This window comes from Dioscorea cayenensis, chromosome 10 (genome assembly GCF_009730915.1).
Source record: "Dioscorea cayenensis subsp. rotundata cultivar TDr96_F1 chromosome 10, TDr96_F1_v2_PseudoChromosome.rev07_lg8_w22 25.fasta, whole genome shotgun sequence".
Lineage (NCBI taxonomy): Eukaryota > Viridiplantae > Streptophyta > Magnoliopsida > Dioscoreales > Dioscoreaceae > Dioscorea > Dioscorea cayenensis.
This window is the reverse complement of record NC_052480.1, coordinates 15,639,351-15,659,386: the sequence shown is the minus strand read 5'-3', so window position 1 is coordinate 15,659,386 and position 20,036 is coordinate 15,639,351. Positions and strand designations below refer to the sequence as shown.

Here is a 20,036-nt window from a genome sequence, read left to right as displayed (position 1 = left end):
CTTATTTTGATTTGCATGACTCATCTAAAGAACATTAATTTGGCCCTTAGGTTGTCTTGCAATGTACAAAGTTATCGATGCCATTAAACAAAGGTTGCAACTAAGCCAAAGTTTTGTCCCTCATTTTTTACATGAAATAGTCATGTTCCTCATTTTCCAACCCTGATTCTCCTATAATTTAGCTACCATCTCAACTATATAAAAGCTAGAATGAGAAAAAAAAATATCAAAAAAGGATAGATGTTGTAAGGGAATCCTTTTTTGTCCCCCCTCTCCCTAGAGAAGGAACAAAATATGTTGACCACACTCTCACTCTCATATGGTCTTTAGCTTTTGTTTTATGTCCCCTATATTATTTCATGGGGCCATGGAGTGGGCCATCAACACTACACTTCTCAATGTTAATTAACTTTTTATTTAACATACTCATGACCCTCTGTGCAATCCTAATGGTAGTCCTGCCTACCTAGATAAATCAAGTACCATGGTAGACCACACAAGCATATATATAGTTGTCCTTATTGTTGTTCATTGCATTAAATCTACTAATTTAACTATATCATTTTTAATATATATTTTGTAAGGGTCAACAACATTAAATCCATTGAATCAAATCAACAACATATGCAAGGGCCAACAAGAAAGTATATAATGTGTCACATTTGAAAGGTCTTCAACTATGCTTTTATTGATATAAAATTATTCTCTACATCTTATTTCTATCAAGTGCCATGCAGAGATATGAAATCCAAACATAAAAAAAAGGTAATTATGCATATTTGCTGAATAATTTTTATTTTTTTGGAGTCTTTAGCATTTTTAATCTGAAACCCAACTTCCACTCCATCTATCACATCAGCAATCTTCAATGAAATGAAGTTTAAATATACACAACAATAACATAAAGCTAAAAACTAACACTTACCTAACAACTTGACAAAGGTGACCCTTGGGCCAATTAAAGCTGTAGAAGGACTTGTTCAAGGTCTCACTGTCTTCAAAAAGCTCCCTGGTTGATCTGGTTTCTGATTATATAAACTCTAGACAGATTGGTTGTTGGGGTCCTCAGCTTTGATTGATGCTGTGTTGGGACAAGCGAGGAAGGTGATGGTTGATGGATCTCTTCTGGTGGTCGCAAGGAAGAATGACAACGGAGAAGGAATGGGATTTACGGGGTGGAGGAGAGTGGTAATGAAGAAAGAAGAAGAAAAAGAAGAAGAAGAAAAAGAAGAAGAGGGATTTACTTAATATTTTGGGTCCGGATCCGATTTTGATCATAAACCAAAAGATTAAGTGAGTGTTAGTTACTCACATACCCACTTTTAGGGTTTTTTTAATTTTTTTTAATCATATTTTAACCTAGAAAAAGCCATGTCAACAATTTTGGATGAAGAAATCAACATTTGTTACCTTGTGGACTAGGATGTCTCAATCCAAAAAGTAGAAGGACTCATGGATGCCAAATTAGAATAGAGGGATTAAAACTTAATAAATCCATATTTTAAAGGATTTTATTAGCAAATTAAATTCTATTTATTAGTCTTACCGATCATGTGAAATCATAATTCATAAGGGTATGTACACATCAATATAAAAAAAGAAAAAGGAGAAGAGTTTTTTGGGACTTTTACAATTTGAGTTTTTTGGGACTTTTACAATTTGTTTGTAAAATCATGCCATGTTAATCATAGTTCTCAGGGCTAGGGTGATGTTCATGGTTGACGGTGTTGAGACCAAGTGCTAAGCACAAGACACCATGCGCAATGATTGCTTGGAGTTGTTATGTTTCTACAAAGTAGGAATTTCTTCCAAGAACCAAATCGTCAAGATATTAGAAGTTTAATTCAACAAGTTTTTATACAAGGCCTTTTTATCACTGTGAGGGTTACATTTCATTGTTTTTTTATCACGAGACCTTTTTGTCACAACTGATTGCTAATGTTTCATAATAGTCTATTGACGTGTCATAATAGCTTGCAGACATGTCATAACAATTTTAACTATTAACTAACTAATTAATACTCTAAAATAATAAGATATTAACCATCTTAATAAACAAAATATCTTCCAACACCCTCTTTCACTCAAGTTGGATGGTGTATAGAGACTTTGGGCACCCCCAACTTGGAAAGTATTTGAAGCTATTGAGGCCCTAGCAATGATTTAGTGAATGATGTGTCTAGCTTGTAATTTCGCACAGAAAAAATGACAATTTAATTCTATATTTTTGGTTCTTTCATGAAAAACCAAGGTTTTTGGCAATGTGGATGGTTGCTTGTCTATCACATTTTAAAGGTACCGAAGTAATTAAAGATACTATAAGTTCATGTAACAATCTACTGAGCCAAGCCAATTTAGAGCATGCACACCTTATAGATCTATACTTAGATTCTGTAGATGACAAAGCAACGCTTCTTTGATTTCCAAGAAATAGGAATTTGACCAAGCATAATGTAAAAGCTGCTAACTAAATGTCTCTTATTTGGACAACTTGCACAATAATCATAATGACAAAAAGCTTGAAGTTTGAAAGAAGGATCTGAAATCACAAGAAAGGCTTGACTGGGATTATGTTTAAGATATTTGAGAAGATGAATAGCTACTTCCATGTGAGGAATATGGGGGGATGTCATGAATTGACTTAAGTGTTTAACCGTAAAAGCAATTTTTAGTATAGTGTTAGTAAGATAGTTAAGCTTGTCAATCAGTCTCTTATAAATAATTGGATCAAGGAGAAGCTTTCCTAAATCTAGATTGAGCTTGAGGCAAGCCATGAGAGGATTGGTGATAAGTGCTTGAGTGAACATGTTTTTATGCATGTTTTACATACATTGAGCATCATATTTTATACGGTTTATGTCTCATTTCGTGTATTGGGTGTTCTTTTATGCATATAGGTTGTGAAGGCATTGGGATTTCAAAAGGGAGCGAAGATAGGCTATCATGGCATAATATTGGGAGTTCTTGTACAAATCAAGTTGGAAGACACAAGAGGAGTTCGTGTATGAGGAGATGTGTGCCAACTTCCATAGTTTTGCAAGCCAAGTTATCAATGGAAGGGCACAAAGGCAGCCATGTCTCCACATTCCTCCTCTTTGTAAAGATTTCAAGACCTTTCAAGATGCATTGATGAAGGAAAAGCCGTATAGCCTACCATATTACCACTAAATTTGTCACGCCCCGAACCCGGCTCGCCTGGCTCAGTGCGCTGACAAACGGCCACACACCAACCAAGCCGAGGCCCAGTAGGCATGTAAGGCCTCAAAACCTATTCTCAACAAATCACAAAAAATCTAACAGAGACTAAAGGCTAGAAACAATAATGGAGTTCAACACTAAAAGAAATAACTAAGTGTCTTGCACAGTTGCTACAAATTTAATCAAATAAAAACTATGCCCACAACAACGGGACTTATTACATGCTAAGAAGATTGACGGTGGCCCAACGATCCCTGCTAAGCTATCCGTCACTGACCTCTACTCCTGATCGGAAAGAAAAAAAAAACAACAAAATTTATGAGCTTGACAGCCCAGTAAGCACCCACTAAAAATATAGGGATCACTTATCAAAAATCATAATTTAATGATTTGCAAAAACCAACCATAAGTTTAATTCACATAACATAGATGTCAAAAATTAAGCATATAGGTCCCCCAAACAACTATTGCCCAAAACAAATCACAAAATTCATATATTTATCCTCGGTGACCCGAGACAAAACAAAAGTCATATTTTTACCCTCGGTGACCCGAGCCAAAATTAACAAAGGCCGATATTCTGCACCGACGGCAAGCAGTGGGAAACTATAGTTTCTAGAACAAAATACGTGTCGACACGGTCAGTGTTTAACCCCCAGTGACAGGGTTATTGCATAGTTAGTTGGGGACTAGTTTCTATATCAAAGTAACTTGTGATCACAAAACGATGTACTAACAAAATTCAAAACAAGCAAAGTACAAGAATACAGTAACATGATCCCATTTTTGTCATATCAAAATACACCAGTTAATGGAATACAAATATGAACGAATAATAAAAAAAAAATAATATTCTTTAATAAAAAATTTAAATAATACCCTAAATTCAAAATAAATAAATAAATAAATACATAATCTGAACTTTAAACACATGAATTCAGAAATTTAAATAATTATCCGAAATTCAGAAATTTTGAACAGTCATAAATCATATGAAATTTCAAAAGTAAAAAGAATCAGGATTTAAAAGAATTATTTGAAAATTCGGAATTTAACTAAATCAACACGTGGTAATTCTAAAGAATCTCATTAATTTGAATATTAAATAATTTAAACTAATTCCGAAAATAGTATTAATTATATAAATATAATTTGAATAATAAACAGAAATCTAATTATCCAAAATAAATAAATAAAATACATATTTTCACAAATTTAACAAGTTTCAAAAAGTCTATATACATAGTATAATTTATATGTGGTTACTTACCTAAATGTCTCACAACTCCAAGACTCCAAATCAGATTATCCAAAATCAAGCACTCGAAGGATGCCCTAACAAACATAAAGCATGTGCATAAATGAATGAATAAACACAAAGGTTGGTGACACATATCAAATTCCTTAAGGTAGTCTATAGGGTGAAAACTAAGGATGAGAATAAGTAAGATCTCACAACCACAATAAAATTCAAGCACCTACCTTGGATCTTTCGTCACAAAATTCAACGAGGAACAAAATATCAAGAGCCTGCCGCCAAGGTCACCACACGACACAAGAAGAGATAGGGTTTCCTCCGGTTTTCTACTCTCCTTTTAATTAAAAACCAAAACAAATATCGCGTGAGGATCCTCGCTCGGGTGTTACGGAACGATAAATCAGATCCGGGAGGCTGGGATAAGATAAGGGTCTCCTTTTAAAATATAAATAAGTAGATAAACTTATCTAAAAGTAATTTAAAATTAATTAAGAGGATGGGGTCCACAAACTCCTCCCTCCTTTAAAGGAGTTTAGTCCTCTAAACTCTTACCTGAAGTATCATAAAGATACGGATATCTCTCTTTTATCTCAGACTCTAACTCCCAAGTTGCTTCACGCTCTGAATGATTGCTCCATTGAACCTTGATATAAGAAATGACCCGTCTTCTCAATGTTTGCTCTTTAAAATCCACAATCTTTATAGGTCGCTCCTCATACGTCAAATCATTACTAAGCTCAAAGTCAGAAAACTGTATCACATGGTCAGGATTCGGAATGAACTTCTTCAGCATAGAAACATGGAACACATCATGTACCCGAGACAGTGAAGGTGGTAATGCAAGTCGATATGCCACCTCACCAATGCGTTCTAAGATCTCAAACGGACCAATAAACCGAGGGCTGAGCTTCCCTCTCACACCAAAACGAATAACTCCTTTGGTGGGAGCTACTCTTAAGAACACATGATCACCCACCTGAAACTCCAAGCTTCTTCTCCTATTATCTGCATAACTTTTCTGCCTGCTCTGAGCTGCTCGCAGACGATCTCTGATAAGATGAACTTTCTCCACTGTCAACTGCACAATCTCTGGCCCTAACAATTTACGTTCTCCTACATCATCCCAACAAATAGGTGACCTACATCTCCTGCCATACAGTGCCTCATAAGGAGCCATTTGAATACTTGACTGATAACTGTTATTATAAGAAAACTCTATCAATGGCAAATGTCGATCCCAAGAAGGCCTAAAATCAAGCATACAAGCCCGAAGCAAATTTAGTGGTATTAGAGCGTTCTCAATTAATCTTGATCCTAGTATTTCTGATAGACCTTCTGATTTAGACTGCTAGGATGACTTATGTGTTAGCTTTACATTCTCTAGAGTTAGTTACACTTTTAGAGTCTTGTCTGATTTTGATTGGGTTTGCCTCGCAGAATGGCACCTCGTAGAGCTGCCAGTAGGAGTGTTGGAGAGTTGTTTGGGCGGGCATCGACTTCTGCAGATGCCCCCACTGAAGGAGGGACTGGAAGGGTTGATAGAGACGAAGCTATGATGGAGTTGGTTCGAGAAGTGGTAGGGATGGTGCGTGACCAGAGACAGCAACATGCAGCAGCACCACCCCCACCACCGCCGCCTTCTCCTGCTCCGCCTACTTCCCAGGAGCTTAAGGAGAAGACTATTATGGAATTCAAAAGATCTGGTCCGTTACAGTTTGGGGGCACTACCAATCCTGATGATGTGGAGGTTTGGGTAGAAGAAATGGAGAAAGCTTTTGCAGTGATGAAGTGTAATGAAGAAGAAAAGCTTAGGTTCGGAGTGTACATGCTCAAGGGCCCGGCAAACCACTGGTACAGAGAAGAACTTCGCATTCGTCAGGGAAAGGAGTTTGAATCTTGGGAGCAGCTGAGGAAAGCCCTTTTCTGTAAATACTTCACCAGAGACAAGATGGTGCAGTTTGAGAGAAAGTTCATTAACTTGACTCAGGGAAGTATGACTGTTGATGAGTATGAGATGGAATTCGACAGGCTTTCTAGGTATGCTCCGAAGTTGGTTGATGATGATCAAAGCAGGGCCCGACGCTTTGAGGGAGGCTTGCAGGCACATATTCGGAGGGGTTTAGCCGCTTTACACCTGACCAGCTATGCAGAGGTGGTAGGGCGCGCTAAGTCATTGGACACTGTTTGGGGTGACACCAGGGATCAAAGCAGAAGATTTCAGAAGAAGAGAGATAGAAGTTTTGACAACAAGGGAGACCGTAATACTGGGAATGGAGGAAGATCCAAGTCTGATGTGGGTCAGAATAAGTCTCAAACAGTGGGTGAGCCGCCAGCTCAGAGATCTCGAGGATTGCCACCTGCTTCTTCTCGTTCTGGCCAGAAGAAATGCTCTACTTGTGGTGGTGCGCATGACTCTAAGGATTGCAGGCGGGTTACTGTGGGGTATGTTACGTGTGTGGCGATCCCTGAGCACCATATTGCTCGAGTGTCCACGGATGCGTCTTCGGAGCACAAAGATCCTCTACAGTTCAAAATTATAGGCATGAACCAACACCTAAACCTCAGGGTTCTGTGGGTCAGCGTGCAGGAAAGGAGATGGTCAGTGAGTAATCCTCATCTTCAACTCATCATAAAGTTGGAAGGCCGAAGACACAAGGACGAGTTTATGCATTGACTCAGGAGGATGCTCATGCCTCAAATGCAGTGGTGTCAGGTATACTATCAGTTTATTCCACATATGCCTGTGTCTTATTTGATTCTGGAGCTACACATTCGTTTATCTCGTCTGCTTTTATTCGGAAGCATGTTTTGTCTGTTACTACTTTTGAGTATGATTTGTGTGTTGCCACCCCATTGGGAGTTGATATTGTTCTTAGTAGAGCATGTGAGAACTGTCCCATTATTGTTGCCGGTCATGAGTTGCTAGCTCGTCTTCATGTTATGGGTATGACTGACTATGATATCATTTTTGGGAATGGATTTTTCTGTCTAGATTTCATGTCAGTAGTTGATTGTTATGCAAAAAGGGTAGTGTTTAAAAATCCCTCGGTGAAGCTCGAGTTCACCTTTTTAGGGAAATGAGTCTGTGTCACCGCCTCGTGTGATTTCCGCTTTACAAGCTCGGAAATTACTCTTGGGTGGGTGCTCGGGGTTTCTTGCAACATTGGTGGAAGTTGAATCGGGAAGGGCCGGTGTTAGAGGATATTCGGTGGTCGAGAGTTTTTCGATGTTTTTTTCCCGAGGATCTTCCCCGGCTTGCCACCGATGCAGAAGTGGAATTTGGTATTGATTTGATTCCCGGAGCGAGCCACATATCTAAGGCTCCTTACAGGATGGCACCTGCAGAACTTAAGGAGTTAAAGAAGCAACTTGAGGAACTACTTGAGAAGGGATTTATTCGCCCCAGTGTTTCTCCGTGGGGTGCTCCAGTTTTGTTCGTGAAGAAGAAGGATGGCGTATGCGATTATGCATCGACTCACCGAGAGTTGAACAAGGTGACGATGAAAAGAATCGATATCCATTGCCTCGGATAGATGACCTTTTTGATCAATTGCAGGGTTCTCGTGTGTTTTTCAAAAAAATTGATCTCAGGTCAGGATATCACCAGCTGAAGATCAAGGCAGGGGATGTGTCGAAGTCTGCATTTCGGACTCGTTATGGGCATTATGAGTTTCTTGTAATGCCTTTCGGGTCGACGAATGCCCCTACTGCTTTTTATGGATCCGATGAATAGAACATTTAAACCTTTCTTGGATAGGTTCGTAGTGGTTTTTACTGATGATATTCTGGTATATTCGAAGAGTCGGGAAGAGCATGAAGCGCACTTGAGGATTGTACTAGGCATCTTGAGAGAGAAGAAACTGTTTGCGAAATTCTCTAAGTGTGAGTTCTGGTTGGACAGGGTAGCTTTCCTTTTTCATGTGATAACTAAGGATGGGATTTCGCTGATCCCAAGAAGATAGAAGTCGTTGTTGAGTGGAAGAGACCTACGAATGTGGCGTAGATTTGCAGCCTCGGGGCTAGCCGGTTATTATAGACGGTTTATGGAAGGGTTTTCAGTGTTGGCTGCACCGTTGACCAAACTCACCAGGAAAGGGGCAAGTTTTCAGTGGTCAGATCAGTGTGAACAAAGTTTCCAAGAGTTGAAACACCGGTTGGTGTCTGTACCTATTCTCACACTTCCATCTCCTGGTGAAGGGTTTACCATTTATAGTGATGCTTGTAAAACTGGTCTTGGGTGTGTATTGATGCAGAAGGGTCATGTGGTGGCTTATGCTTCTAGATAGTTGAAACCATTTGAGGTGAACTATCCCACTCATGATCTGGAGTTAGCTGCGGTGATTTTTGCCCTGAAGATATGGAGGCATTACTTGTATGGGGAGACTTGTGAGGTGTTTACAGATCACAAGAGCCTTAAATACATTTTCACACAAAAGGAGCTGAATATGAGACAGAGGAGATGGTTGGAGTTATTGAAAGACTATGATTTGACCATCAGCTATCATCATGGAAAGGCAAATGTGGTAGCTGATGCCCTTAGTAGGAAATCTTTCAGTAGCGTTGTTACATTAATCACCTCCCAGAAGCCTATCTTGGAGGATTTGAGACGAATGGACCTACAAGTGGTGTTAAAGGACACTGGCGTGTATTTGGCGGGTGTTTAGTGGTGAGACCTACTCTATCCGAGAGGATTAAAGCAAAGACAAGAAGTGGATGGTTATCTGCGGAAGATTAGGCAAGAAGTGGAAAGGGGCACCCAAGTTCAGTTTAGAATTCATGTAGATGGCTCAGTAAGATTTGGTGATCAGGTTTGTGTTCCAAATAATTCAGAATTGAAAAAGGAAATCATGGAGGAAGCTCATTATACCGCCTACTCGAGTGCATCCCCGGAAGCACCAAAATGTACAAGGATTTGAAGGATATCTTTTGGTGGAACAACATGAAGAGAGATGTCGCACGATTCAGTGAGACGGTGCTTGACTCGCCAGCAGGTCAAGGTGGAGCATCAGAGGCCAGCGAGACTTCTGCACCCTCTTCCCATTCCTGAGTGGAAGTGGGAGAACATTGCTATGGATTTTGTGTCTGGGTTTCCTCGAACCAGTAAAGGCTTCGACAGTGTGTGGGTGGTGGTGGACAGGCTGACCAAGTTTGCTCACTTCTTGGCTGTCAGGATTGGCATGACTTTAGAGAAGTTAGCTGAGTTGTACATTGATCAGGTGGTGAGACTTCATGGTGTTCCTGTTACTATTGTGTCTGATCGGGATACGCGGTTCGTGGCACACTTCTGGAGGAGTCTACATAAGGCCTTAGGAACCAAATTGACGTTCAGCACAGCTTTTCATCCGCAAACTGATGGGCAGTCTGAGAGAACAATTCAGATTCTGGAGGATATGCTTCGGGCTTGTATGCTTGATTTTGGGCCTTCTTGGGATCGACATTTGCCATTGATAGAGTTTTCTTATAATAACAGTTATCAGTCAAGTATTCAAATGGCTCCTTATGAGGCACTGTATGGCAGGAGATGTAGGTCACCCTATTTGTTGGGATGATGTAGGAGAACGTAAATTGTTAGGGGCTAGAGATTGTGCAGTTGATAGTGGAGAAAATTCATCTGATCAGAGATCGCTGCGATGACAGTTTCGAGCGAGCGGAAAAAGTTATGCGAGATAATAGGAGAAGAAGCTTGGAGTTTCGTGTGGGTGATCATGTGTTCTTAAGAGTAGCTCCCACCAAAGGAGTTATTCATTTTGGTGTGAGAGGGAAGCTCAGCCCTCGGTTTATTGGTCCGTTTGAGATCTTAGAACGCATTGGTGAGGTGGCATATCGACTTGCATTACCACCTTCACTGTCTCGGGTACATGATGTGTTCCATGTTTCTATGCTGAAGAAGTTCATTCGAATCCCGACCATGTGATACAGCTTTTTCGACTTTGAGCTTAGTAATGATTTGACGTATGAGGAGCGACCTATAAAGATTGTGGATTTTTAAAGAGCAAACATTGAGAAGACGGGTCATTTCTTATATCAAGGTTCAATGGAGCAATCATTCAGAGCGTGAAGCAACTTGGGAGTTAGAGTCTGAGATAAAAGAGAGATATCCGTATCTTTATGATACTTCAGGTAAGAGTTTAGAGGACTAAACTCCTTTAAAGGAGGGAGGAGTTTGTGGACCCCATCCTCTTAATTAATTTTAAATTACTTTTAGATAAGTTTATCTACTTATTTGTATTTTAAAAGGAGACCCTTATCTTATCCCAGCCTCCCGGATCTGATTTATCGTTCCGTAACACCCGAGCGAGGATCCTCACGCGATATTTGTTTTGGTTTTTAATTAAAAGGAGAGTAGAAAACCGGAGGAAACCCTATCTCTTCTTGTGTCGTGTGGTGACCTTGGCGGCAGGCTCTTGATATTTTGTTCCTCGTTGAATTTTGTGACGAAAGATCCAAGGTAGGTGCTTGAATTTTATTGTGGTTGTGAGATCTTACTTATTCTCATCCTTAGTTTTCACCCTATAGACTACCTTAAGGAATTTGATATGTGTCACCAACCTTTGTGTTTATTCATTCATTTATGCACATGCTTTATGTTTGTTAGGGCATCCTTCGAGTGCTTGATTTTGGATAATCTGATTTGGAGTCTTGGAGTTGTGAGACATTTAGGTAAGTAACCACATATAAATTATACTATGTATATAGACTTTTTGAAACTTGTTAAATTTGTGAAAATATGTATTTTATTTATTTATTTTGGATAATTAGATTTCTGTTTATTATTCAAATTATATTTATATAATTAATACTATTTTCGGAATTAGTTTAAATTATTTAATATTCAAATTAATGAGATTCTTTAGAATTACCACGTGTTGATTTAGTTAAATTCCGAATTTTCAAATAATTCTTTTTAAATCCCCGATTCTTTTTTTACTTTTGAAATTTCATATGATTTATGACTGTTCAAAATTTCTGAATTTCGGATAATTATTTAAATTTCTGAATTCATGTGTTTAAAGTTCAGATTATGTATTTATTTATTTATTTATTTTGAATTTAGGGTATTATTTAAATTTTTTATTAAAGAATATTATTTTTTTTTATTATTCGTTCATATTTGTATTCCATTAACTGGTGTATTTTGATATGACAAAAATGGGATCATGTTACTGTAAATTTTTGTACTTTGCTTGTTTTGAATTTTGTTAGTACATCGTTTTGTGATCACAAGTTACTTTGATATAGAAACTAGTCCCCAACTAACTATGCAATAACCCTATCACTGGGGGTTAAACACTGACCGTGTCGACACGTATTTTGTTCTAGAAACTATAGTTTCCCACCGCTTGCCGTCGTGCGAATATCGGCCTTTGTTAATTTTTGGCTCGGGTCACCGAGGGTAAAAAAATATGACTTTTTGTTTTGTCTCGGGTCACCGAGGATAAATATATGAATTTTTGTGATTTGTTTTTGGGCAATAGTTGTTTGGGGGACCTATATGCTTAATTTTTGACATCTATGTTATGTGAATTAAACTTATGGTTGGTTTTTTTGCAAATCATTAAATTATGATTTTTTTGATAAGTGATCCCTATATTTTTTTAGTGGGTGCTTCTCTGGGTCATCAAGCTCATAAATTTTGTTGTTTTTTTCTTTCCGATCGGGGAGTAGAGGTCGAGTGACTGGATAGCTTAGCGAGGGATCGTTGGGCCACCGTCAATCTTCTTAGCATGTAATAAGTCCCGTTGTTGTGGGCATAGTTTTTTTATTTGATTAAATTTGTAGCAACGTGCAAGACACTTAGTTATTTCTTTTAGTGTTGAACTCCATTATTGTTTCTAGCCTTTAGTCTCGTTAGATTTTTTTGTGATTTGTTGAGAATAGGTTTTGAGGCCTTACATGCCCTACTCGGGCCTCGGCTTGGTTGGTGTGTGGCGTTTGTCAGCATGACCGAGCCAGCGAGCCGGGTTCGGGCGTGACAAATTTAGTGGTAATATGGTAGGCTATACGGCTTTTTCCTTCATCAATGCATCTTGAAAGGTCTTGAAATCTTTACAAAGAGGAGGAATGTGGAGACATGGCTGCCTTTGTGCCCTTCCATTGATAACTTGGCTTGCAAAACTATGGAAGTTGGCACACATCTCCTCATACACGAACTCCTCTTGTGTCTTCCAACTTGATTTGTACAAGAACTCCCAATATTATGCCATGATAGCCTATCTTCGCTCCCTTTTGAAATCCCAATGCCTTCACAACCTATATGCATAAAAGAACACCCAATACTATGATGCTCAATGTATGTAAAACATGCATAAAAACATGTTCACTCAAGCACTTATCACCAATCCTCTCATGGCTTGCCTCAAGCTCAATCTAGATTTAGGAAAGCTTCTCCTTGATCCAATTATTTATAAGAGACTGATTGACAAGCTTAACTATCTTACTAACACTATACTAAAAATTGCTTTTACGGTTAAACACTTAAGTCAATTCATGACATCCCCCCATATTCCTCACATGGAAGTAGCTATTCATCTTCTCAAATATCTTAAACATAATCCCAGTCAAGCCTTTCTTGTGATTTCAGATCCTTCTTTCAAACTTCAAGCTTTTTGTCACTATGATTATTGTGCAAGTTGTCCAAATAAGAGACATTTAGTTAGCAGCTTTTACATTATGCTTGGTCAAATTCCTATTTCTTGGAAATCAAAGAAGCGTTGCTTTGTCATCTACAGAATCTAAGTATAGATCTATAAGGTGTGCATGCTCTAAATTGGCTTGGCTCGATGAGATTGTTACATGAACTTATAGTATCTTTAATTACTTGGTACCTTTTAAAATGTGATAGACAAGCAACCATCCACATTGCCAAAAACCTTGGTTTTTCATGAAAAACCAAAAATATAGAATTAAATTGTCATTTTTTCTGTGCGAAATTACAAGCTAGACACATCATTCACTAAATCATTGCTAGGGCCTCAATAGCTTCAAATACTTTCAAAGTTGGGGGTGCCCAAAGTCTCTATACACCATCCAACTTGAGTGAAAGAGGGTGTTGGAAGATATTTTGTTTATTAAGATGGTTAATATCTTATTATTTTAGAGTATTAATTAGTTAGTTAATAGTTAAAATTGTTATGACATGTCTGCAAGCTATTATGACACGTCAATAGACTATTATGAAACATTAGCAATCAGTTGTGACAAAAGGTCTCGTATAAAAACAATGAAATGTAACCCTCACAGTGATAAAAGGCCTTGTATAAAAACTTGTTGAATTAAACTTCTAATATCTTGACGATTTGGTTCTTGGAAGAAATTCCTACTTTGTAGAAACATAACAACTCCAAGCAATCATTGCGCATGGTGTCTTGTGCTTAGCACTTGGTCTCAACACCGTCAACCATGAACATCACCCTAGCCCTGAGAACTATGATTAACATGGCATGATTTTACAAACAAATTGTAAAAGTCCCAAAAAACTCAAATTGTAAAAGTCCCAAAAAACTCTTCTCCTTTTTCTTTTTTTATATTGATGTGTACATACCCTTATGAATTATGATTTCACATGATCGGTAAGACTAATAAATAGAATTTAATTTGCTAATAAAATCCTTTAAAATATGGATTTATTAAGTTTTAATCCCTTAATTAGTCCCTCTAAGTAAGTCAAAGTGCCCTTTAGTCCCTCTATTCTAATTTGGCATCCATGAGTCCTTCTACTTTTTGGATTGAGACATCCTAGTCCACAAGGTAACAAACGTTGATTTCTCCATCCAAAATTGTTGACATGGCTTTTTCTAGGTTAAAATATGATTAAAAAAAATTAAAAAAACCCTAAAAGTGGGTATGTGAGTAACTAACACTCACTTAATCTTTTGGTTTATGATCAAAATCGGATCCGGACCCAAAATATTAAGTAAATCCCTCTTCTTCTTTTTCTTCTTCTTCTTTTTCTTCTTCTTTCTTCATTACCACTCTCCTCCACCCCGTAAATCCCATTCCTTCTCCGTTGTCATTCTTCCTTGCGACCACCAGAAGAGATCCATCAACCATCACCTTCCTCGCTTGTCCCAACACAGCATCAATCAAAGCTGAGGACCCCAACAACCAATCTGTCTAGAGTTTATATAATCAGAAACCAGATCAACCAGGGAGCTTTTTGAAGACAGTGAGACCTTGAACAAGTCCTTCTACGACTTTTAATTGGCCCAAGGGTCACCTTTGTCAAGTTGTTAGGTAAGTGTTAGTTTTTTAGCTTTTATGTTATTGTTGTGTATATTTAAACTTCATTTCATTGAAGATTCTCTGATGTGATAGATGGAGTGGAAGTTGGGTTTCAGATTAAAAAAATGCTAAAGACTCCAAAAAAAATAAAAAAATTATTCAGCAAATATGCATAATTACCTTTTTTTTATGTTTGGATTTCATATCTCTGCATGGCACTTGATAGAAATAAGATGTAGAGAATAATTTTATATCAATAAAAGCATAGTTGAAGACCTTTCAAATGTGACACATTATATACTTTCTTGTTGGCCCTTGCATATGTTGTTGATTTGATTCAATGGATTTAATGTTGTTGACCCTTACAAAATATATATTAAAAATGATATAGTTAAATTAGTAGATTTAATGCAATGAACAACAATAAGGACAACTATATATATGCTTGTGTGGTCTACCATGGTACTTGATTTATCTAGGTAGGCAGGACTACCATTAGGATTGCACAGAGGGTCATGAGTATGTTAAATAAAAAGTTAATTAACATTGAGAAGTGTAGTGTTGATGGCCCACTCCATGGCCCCATGAAATAATATAGGGGACATAAAACAAAAGCTAAAGACCATATGAGAGTGAGAGTGTGGTCAACATATTTTGTTCCTTCTCTAGGGAGAGGGGGGACAAAAAAGGATTCCCTTACAACATCTATCCTTTTTTTGATATTTTTTCTCATTCTAGCTTTTTATATAGTTGAGATGGTAGCTAAATTATAGGAGAATCAGGGTTGGAAAATGAGGAACATGACTATTTCATGTAAAAAATGAGGGACAAAACTTTGGCTTAGTTGCAACCTTTGTTTAATGGCATCGATAACTTTGTACATTGCAAGACAACCTAAGGGCCAAATTAATGTTCTTTAGATGAGTCATGCAAATCAAAATAAGATGAAATAATATCTGCTAATGCTAAAGTTTGGTATTTCTCCAAATGACTCTGCTCTATTTGAATTATTTCTTCCTTTGTCTTAAGAAGCTCTAATTATGTCCTAGATGACACCATAATAAATCATTGTTAAGGATTCATGGGAAAACTAACATCTCATGCATTGGATTCATTAGAAAAAATAAATTCTTAGAATGTTTCCTTGTAGAGAAAGTAATGCTTGTATATATATATATATATATTTTTCTGAGTTTGTTCACCTTACATCAATGTGTCAGAATAACTAGTTAGCTCTTGCAATGATTGAAGTAAATTAGTAATTGCATAGAAGTGAGTAATTAGTTTAGATTTTTTTTTTTATGTAGTACAGTATGGCAAGCTTTGATGAGTGTGTTTATACAAAAAATTTTGCATGCCCTAATTCAAATCAAATTAAAATTTTAAAACCACATGTCACCCATTCATAATCAAATTAGGACAACATGTGGATAAGATAAATAAATTTCATAATATTTGGATATATTCAAGATCACCCAAGAAATGAGGCGATCTAAATATTAAAATGCCAAAATTCTCAAATATCAAGATCCGCCGAGAGCACCGACCTCGAGACGATCTAAATATTCAAATCTCTGGATAAGCCAAGATCATGATCTCAAGGCGATCCAAAATATTCAAATATCAAGATTAGCCAAGAGCACCGATCTTGAGGAGATCTAAATATTCAAATCTCCGGATAAGCCAAGAACACCGATCTCGAGGCAATCCAAAATACTCAAATATCAAAAATCGCACGAGAGCACAGATCTCAAGGCGATCTAAAAAAATATTCAAATATCCGAATCAGCCGAGAGCACCAATCTCGAGGCGATCCAAAATACTCAAATATCAAAATCTGCCGAGAGCACAGATCTCAAGGCTATCTAAAGAAATATTCAAATATCCGAGTCAGCCAAGAGCACCGATCTCGAGGCGACCCAAAAAATATTCAAGTCCCTAGATCAATCAAGAGCATAGATCTCGAGATGATCTAAAAATATTCAAATATCCGAGTCAGCCAAGAGCACCGATCTCGAGGCGGTCTAAAACACTCAAATCTCAAGATCAACCGAGAACACCGACCTCGAGGTGATCCAATATATTCAAATCCGAAGATTAGCCAAGAGCACAGATCTCAAAGCAATCTAAAATACCAAAATCTTAAGATCAGTTAGGAGCACAGATCTCGAGCCGATATTAACCACAAGATTAGCCATCTATACGAATCACGGGGCAAGTATATATATATATATATATAATATAATAAAAATAAAATTTAAATTAACAAAAAAAATTAAATAAGATAAAATACAAAATAAAATAAAATAAAATAAATCAAATCGTATAATATATATATATAATAAGATAAATTAAAATAAAATAAATCAATTCAGACAAATATATACATATATAATTAAAATAAATAAAATCCGATAATATATATATAATCAAATCAAATCTCGATAAGATAAAATAATAATAATAAAAAAATCAATCAAAAATCAATTAAATCAGATCAAAGATTAATAATAATAATATAAATTATAAAAAATATATATATATAATAAAAAATAATAATAACAAAATGAAATAAAAAAAAAATTAGATAAGGATAATAATAATTAAACAAATAAATAAATAAATAATAGCCATATTAAAGTCAAATCAAAATCAGATAAATATAAAAATAATAATAATAAAATTATTAATTATAGATATATATAATAAAAATAAATAAATAATAATACTAATAAAATAAAATAAAATAAAATAATATATATATATAACATGAATAACAATAAAACATTAGAATAAAAATAATAAAAATAATAATAATAATTAATAAATAAACAAATAATAAAGTTAAATAATGGAACAATAAAATAAAGGGAAAATTACTGTTCACCCCTCGTATTTTTCCAAACTTCCCAAAAACCCCCTCCTACTTTTACACACCCCGGACAGCCCTTCCGTTAGTGTTTAACTTCCCTATTACCCCCTACCGTTCACTTCAAATGGGTACATGTTGTGAAATCCCATTTTTGGCCTTGAAAATGGTGGGAAAGGAAAGCGCCAAATCACATCATGTTCAACCTTTTCAAGGGCTTTCTGCTTGGTTTCTGATAGACAATGCCTAGGAGTTGCATTACATCTTGTTGTTCTCCTCATTTCTCCTCATTTGAGTTGTTCGACTTCAGTTCTGCCGGTTGCATAATACGGTGAGAATCTCTTCGTTGCTATCAGTTTGACCATTCAGCAGGAGTTTATTATGGCAGCTCATTTATGGTAGTTTGGGTGAAGTTTATTATACCCGAAATATATAAATCGGTTTCTCCAACAGAAAATGAAGTTGATTTCCATCGGATTGGTCAAGTGCACTTCATCTTCAAATGAGCTGTAGTCGATTTTATTGTCGAGGCAGAGCATGTGCCATTGTCATCTCCGTTTGAAAACGAGTTCATTTCGTTGTAAAGTTCTTCTCATTTATGGTTATCTTGTTGTATATTTTAAATAATGTTTAACTATTTGCTATTATCTGTTTAAATATATTACTAATATGTTTAATAATTGTCATATCCGTTTAATAGTTGTAATCTCCGTTTAATACTTGTCATCTCCGTTTAACATTATCTTTACATGTATAACTTTTCATATTAACGTTTAAATTCTCAAAGTCTCTGCGTACACATCCTTACATGGTTGTTCTTGTTGTGGGATTGTGCCTGGTTTCGATGCGGGGACGACGGCGACAACATCAACCGCAGACACATCCTTACATGGTTGTATTTGTGGTGGGATTGTGTTCTGCTTCGTTGCGGTACTGTCGGCCACGGCCACGACAACAGATTCAACGATCTTCTCAACCGTGGCCACGACGACAGCATCATTGGGAGACACAGCCTCAGCTTGTTCTTGATCTGCAAGGATTGTGTCCATCTTTGATGCCGCAATCTTGGCAACGGTTCCACCGGGTCCAACGATTCATTAAGGAGAGAGTTGACGACCTTCTCAACCGCGGCAACGGCCACATCATCGACGATGTCCTCCACCGTCATGGCCATTTCATGAACGGCGACAGTCTCAGTAACAGCATCAGCCGCCGATGGTGTTGCTATTGTTTCATCGTCAGCCGGTGGTGGAGACAGAGGCAGTATTGTTCTCCTCTTTTTCGCAAGTCTCTTCGAATGTGGCCGTCTTGGAATGACCTTCCCGATGATGTCGTCGTCGTCAAATTCCGAGGCCTCGTTCATCCCGGGTGCTTCAGTTCTTTGGAGGGATGGCGCAGTCGGTTGTGAACGTCCCTCCAGTGCCTCAACACGAGCGACAAGCCGAGGAAACTCGGTCATCAATATGTGGCACGCCTGCATAAGAGTTGCGGTGACATCTTCGCCTAATGTCGCCGGTTGGGCTGCCACGGTCAGAGGGGCTGCCATGGTCGGGGCTGCCACAATCGGGGGGACTGTCGTTGTCGTGGTAGGGCGGATTGTTGCAATCTGCCGGGGTGGGGGAGGGCTTCTCCGGCATCGAGGATTGCGTGCGCGTGGTCGGCTAGAAGTAGGAGAACTGCGTCGAGCGCGCACGATAGAGGCTGCCCTCTCATCCTGCCTTCGAGTAAGTGGTTACGGAGCAATAGCATCCATCCGTCGGTTGGCCCCAACAAATATTTCTTCTTCAGCATTCGCCGGAACCAGCTCAGAAAACTAACATATGTAAACCAAACAATGTCAGCGAAATCATTCATTTTAAACTGTAAAAACTATATTTAAACATGTTGGTTATATATTTAAACGTTATAGAATATATTTAAACGGAGAACAAAATACTTTAAACCAGTATGAATAAGTTTTAAACGGTAAATACTAAAGTTAAACATTAAATAATATGTTTAAACATTAAAGACTTATGTTAAACATTGTCCATGATTTATTACCTCTTTCCCATCGAGCGATGACAAGCTGGTTTCTACCGTCGCTTGCTTCCGGTAAGTACTTTCACCGTAGCACAGCATCCTTGGGACCTTGCCAAAGCGGACTTTCTTCCCCGTTCCGGTCAGCTCGTAAAACCAGACGTTAAGCGCGACCGAGCAACCCTTAATGTACCCTGTGTTGGTCTTCTTCCCGGCGCATCTATCTTGCACTCGGGCGGCTGCTTGGGGAATATCCTCCATAAGCCACTTGTGCGTCGCCTGCGCCCATGCGTATCGCCCCATTGCTGGTAGATCATCGACGTAATCAACGATCCAGTTCGGAACCGAGCATGATGTATTTGGGAAGAGGACTGTACCCATGAGGTACACCATCAGGAGTTTGACAAAATTATCTTCTTCTCCCCTCTGTCGAACAAGTTGCACCAGAATGCCCTTGATGGAGTCTCTGTG

At 37.7% G+C, this 20,036-nt stretch overlaps 1 protein-coding gene and 1 pseudogene across 1 annotated transcript; one reads left to right on the top strand and one right to left on the bottom strand.

The window, feature by feature from the left end:
* Nucleotides 1–4,988: 4,988 nt before the first annotated feature.
* Nucleotides 4,989–5,633, bottom strand: LOC120270315. The gene has a single exon (XM_039277327.1). The coding sequence runs from the start codon at nt 5,631–5,633 to the stop codon at nt 4,989–4,991; it is 645 nt and encodes a 214-aa protein (XP_039133261.1).
* Nucleotides 5,634–5,894: 261 nt separating this feature from the next.
* On the top strand, nt 5,895–10,370 carry LOC120270314 (annotated as a pseudogene).
* Nucleotides 10,371–20,036: the final 9,666 nt, after the last annotated feature.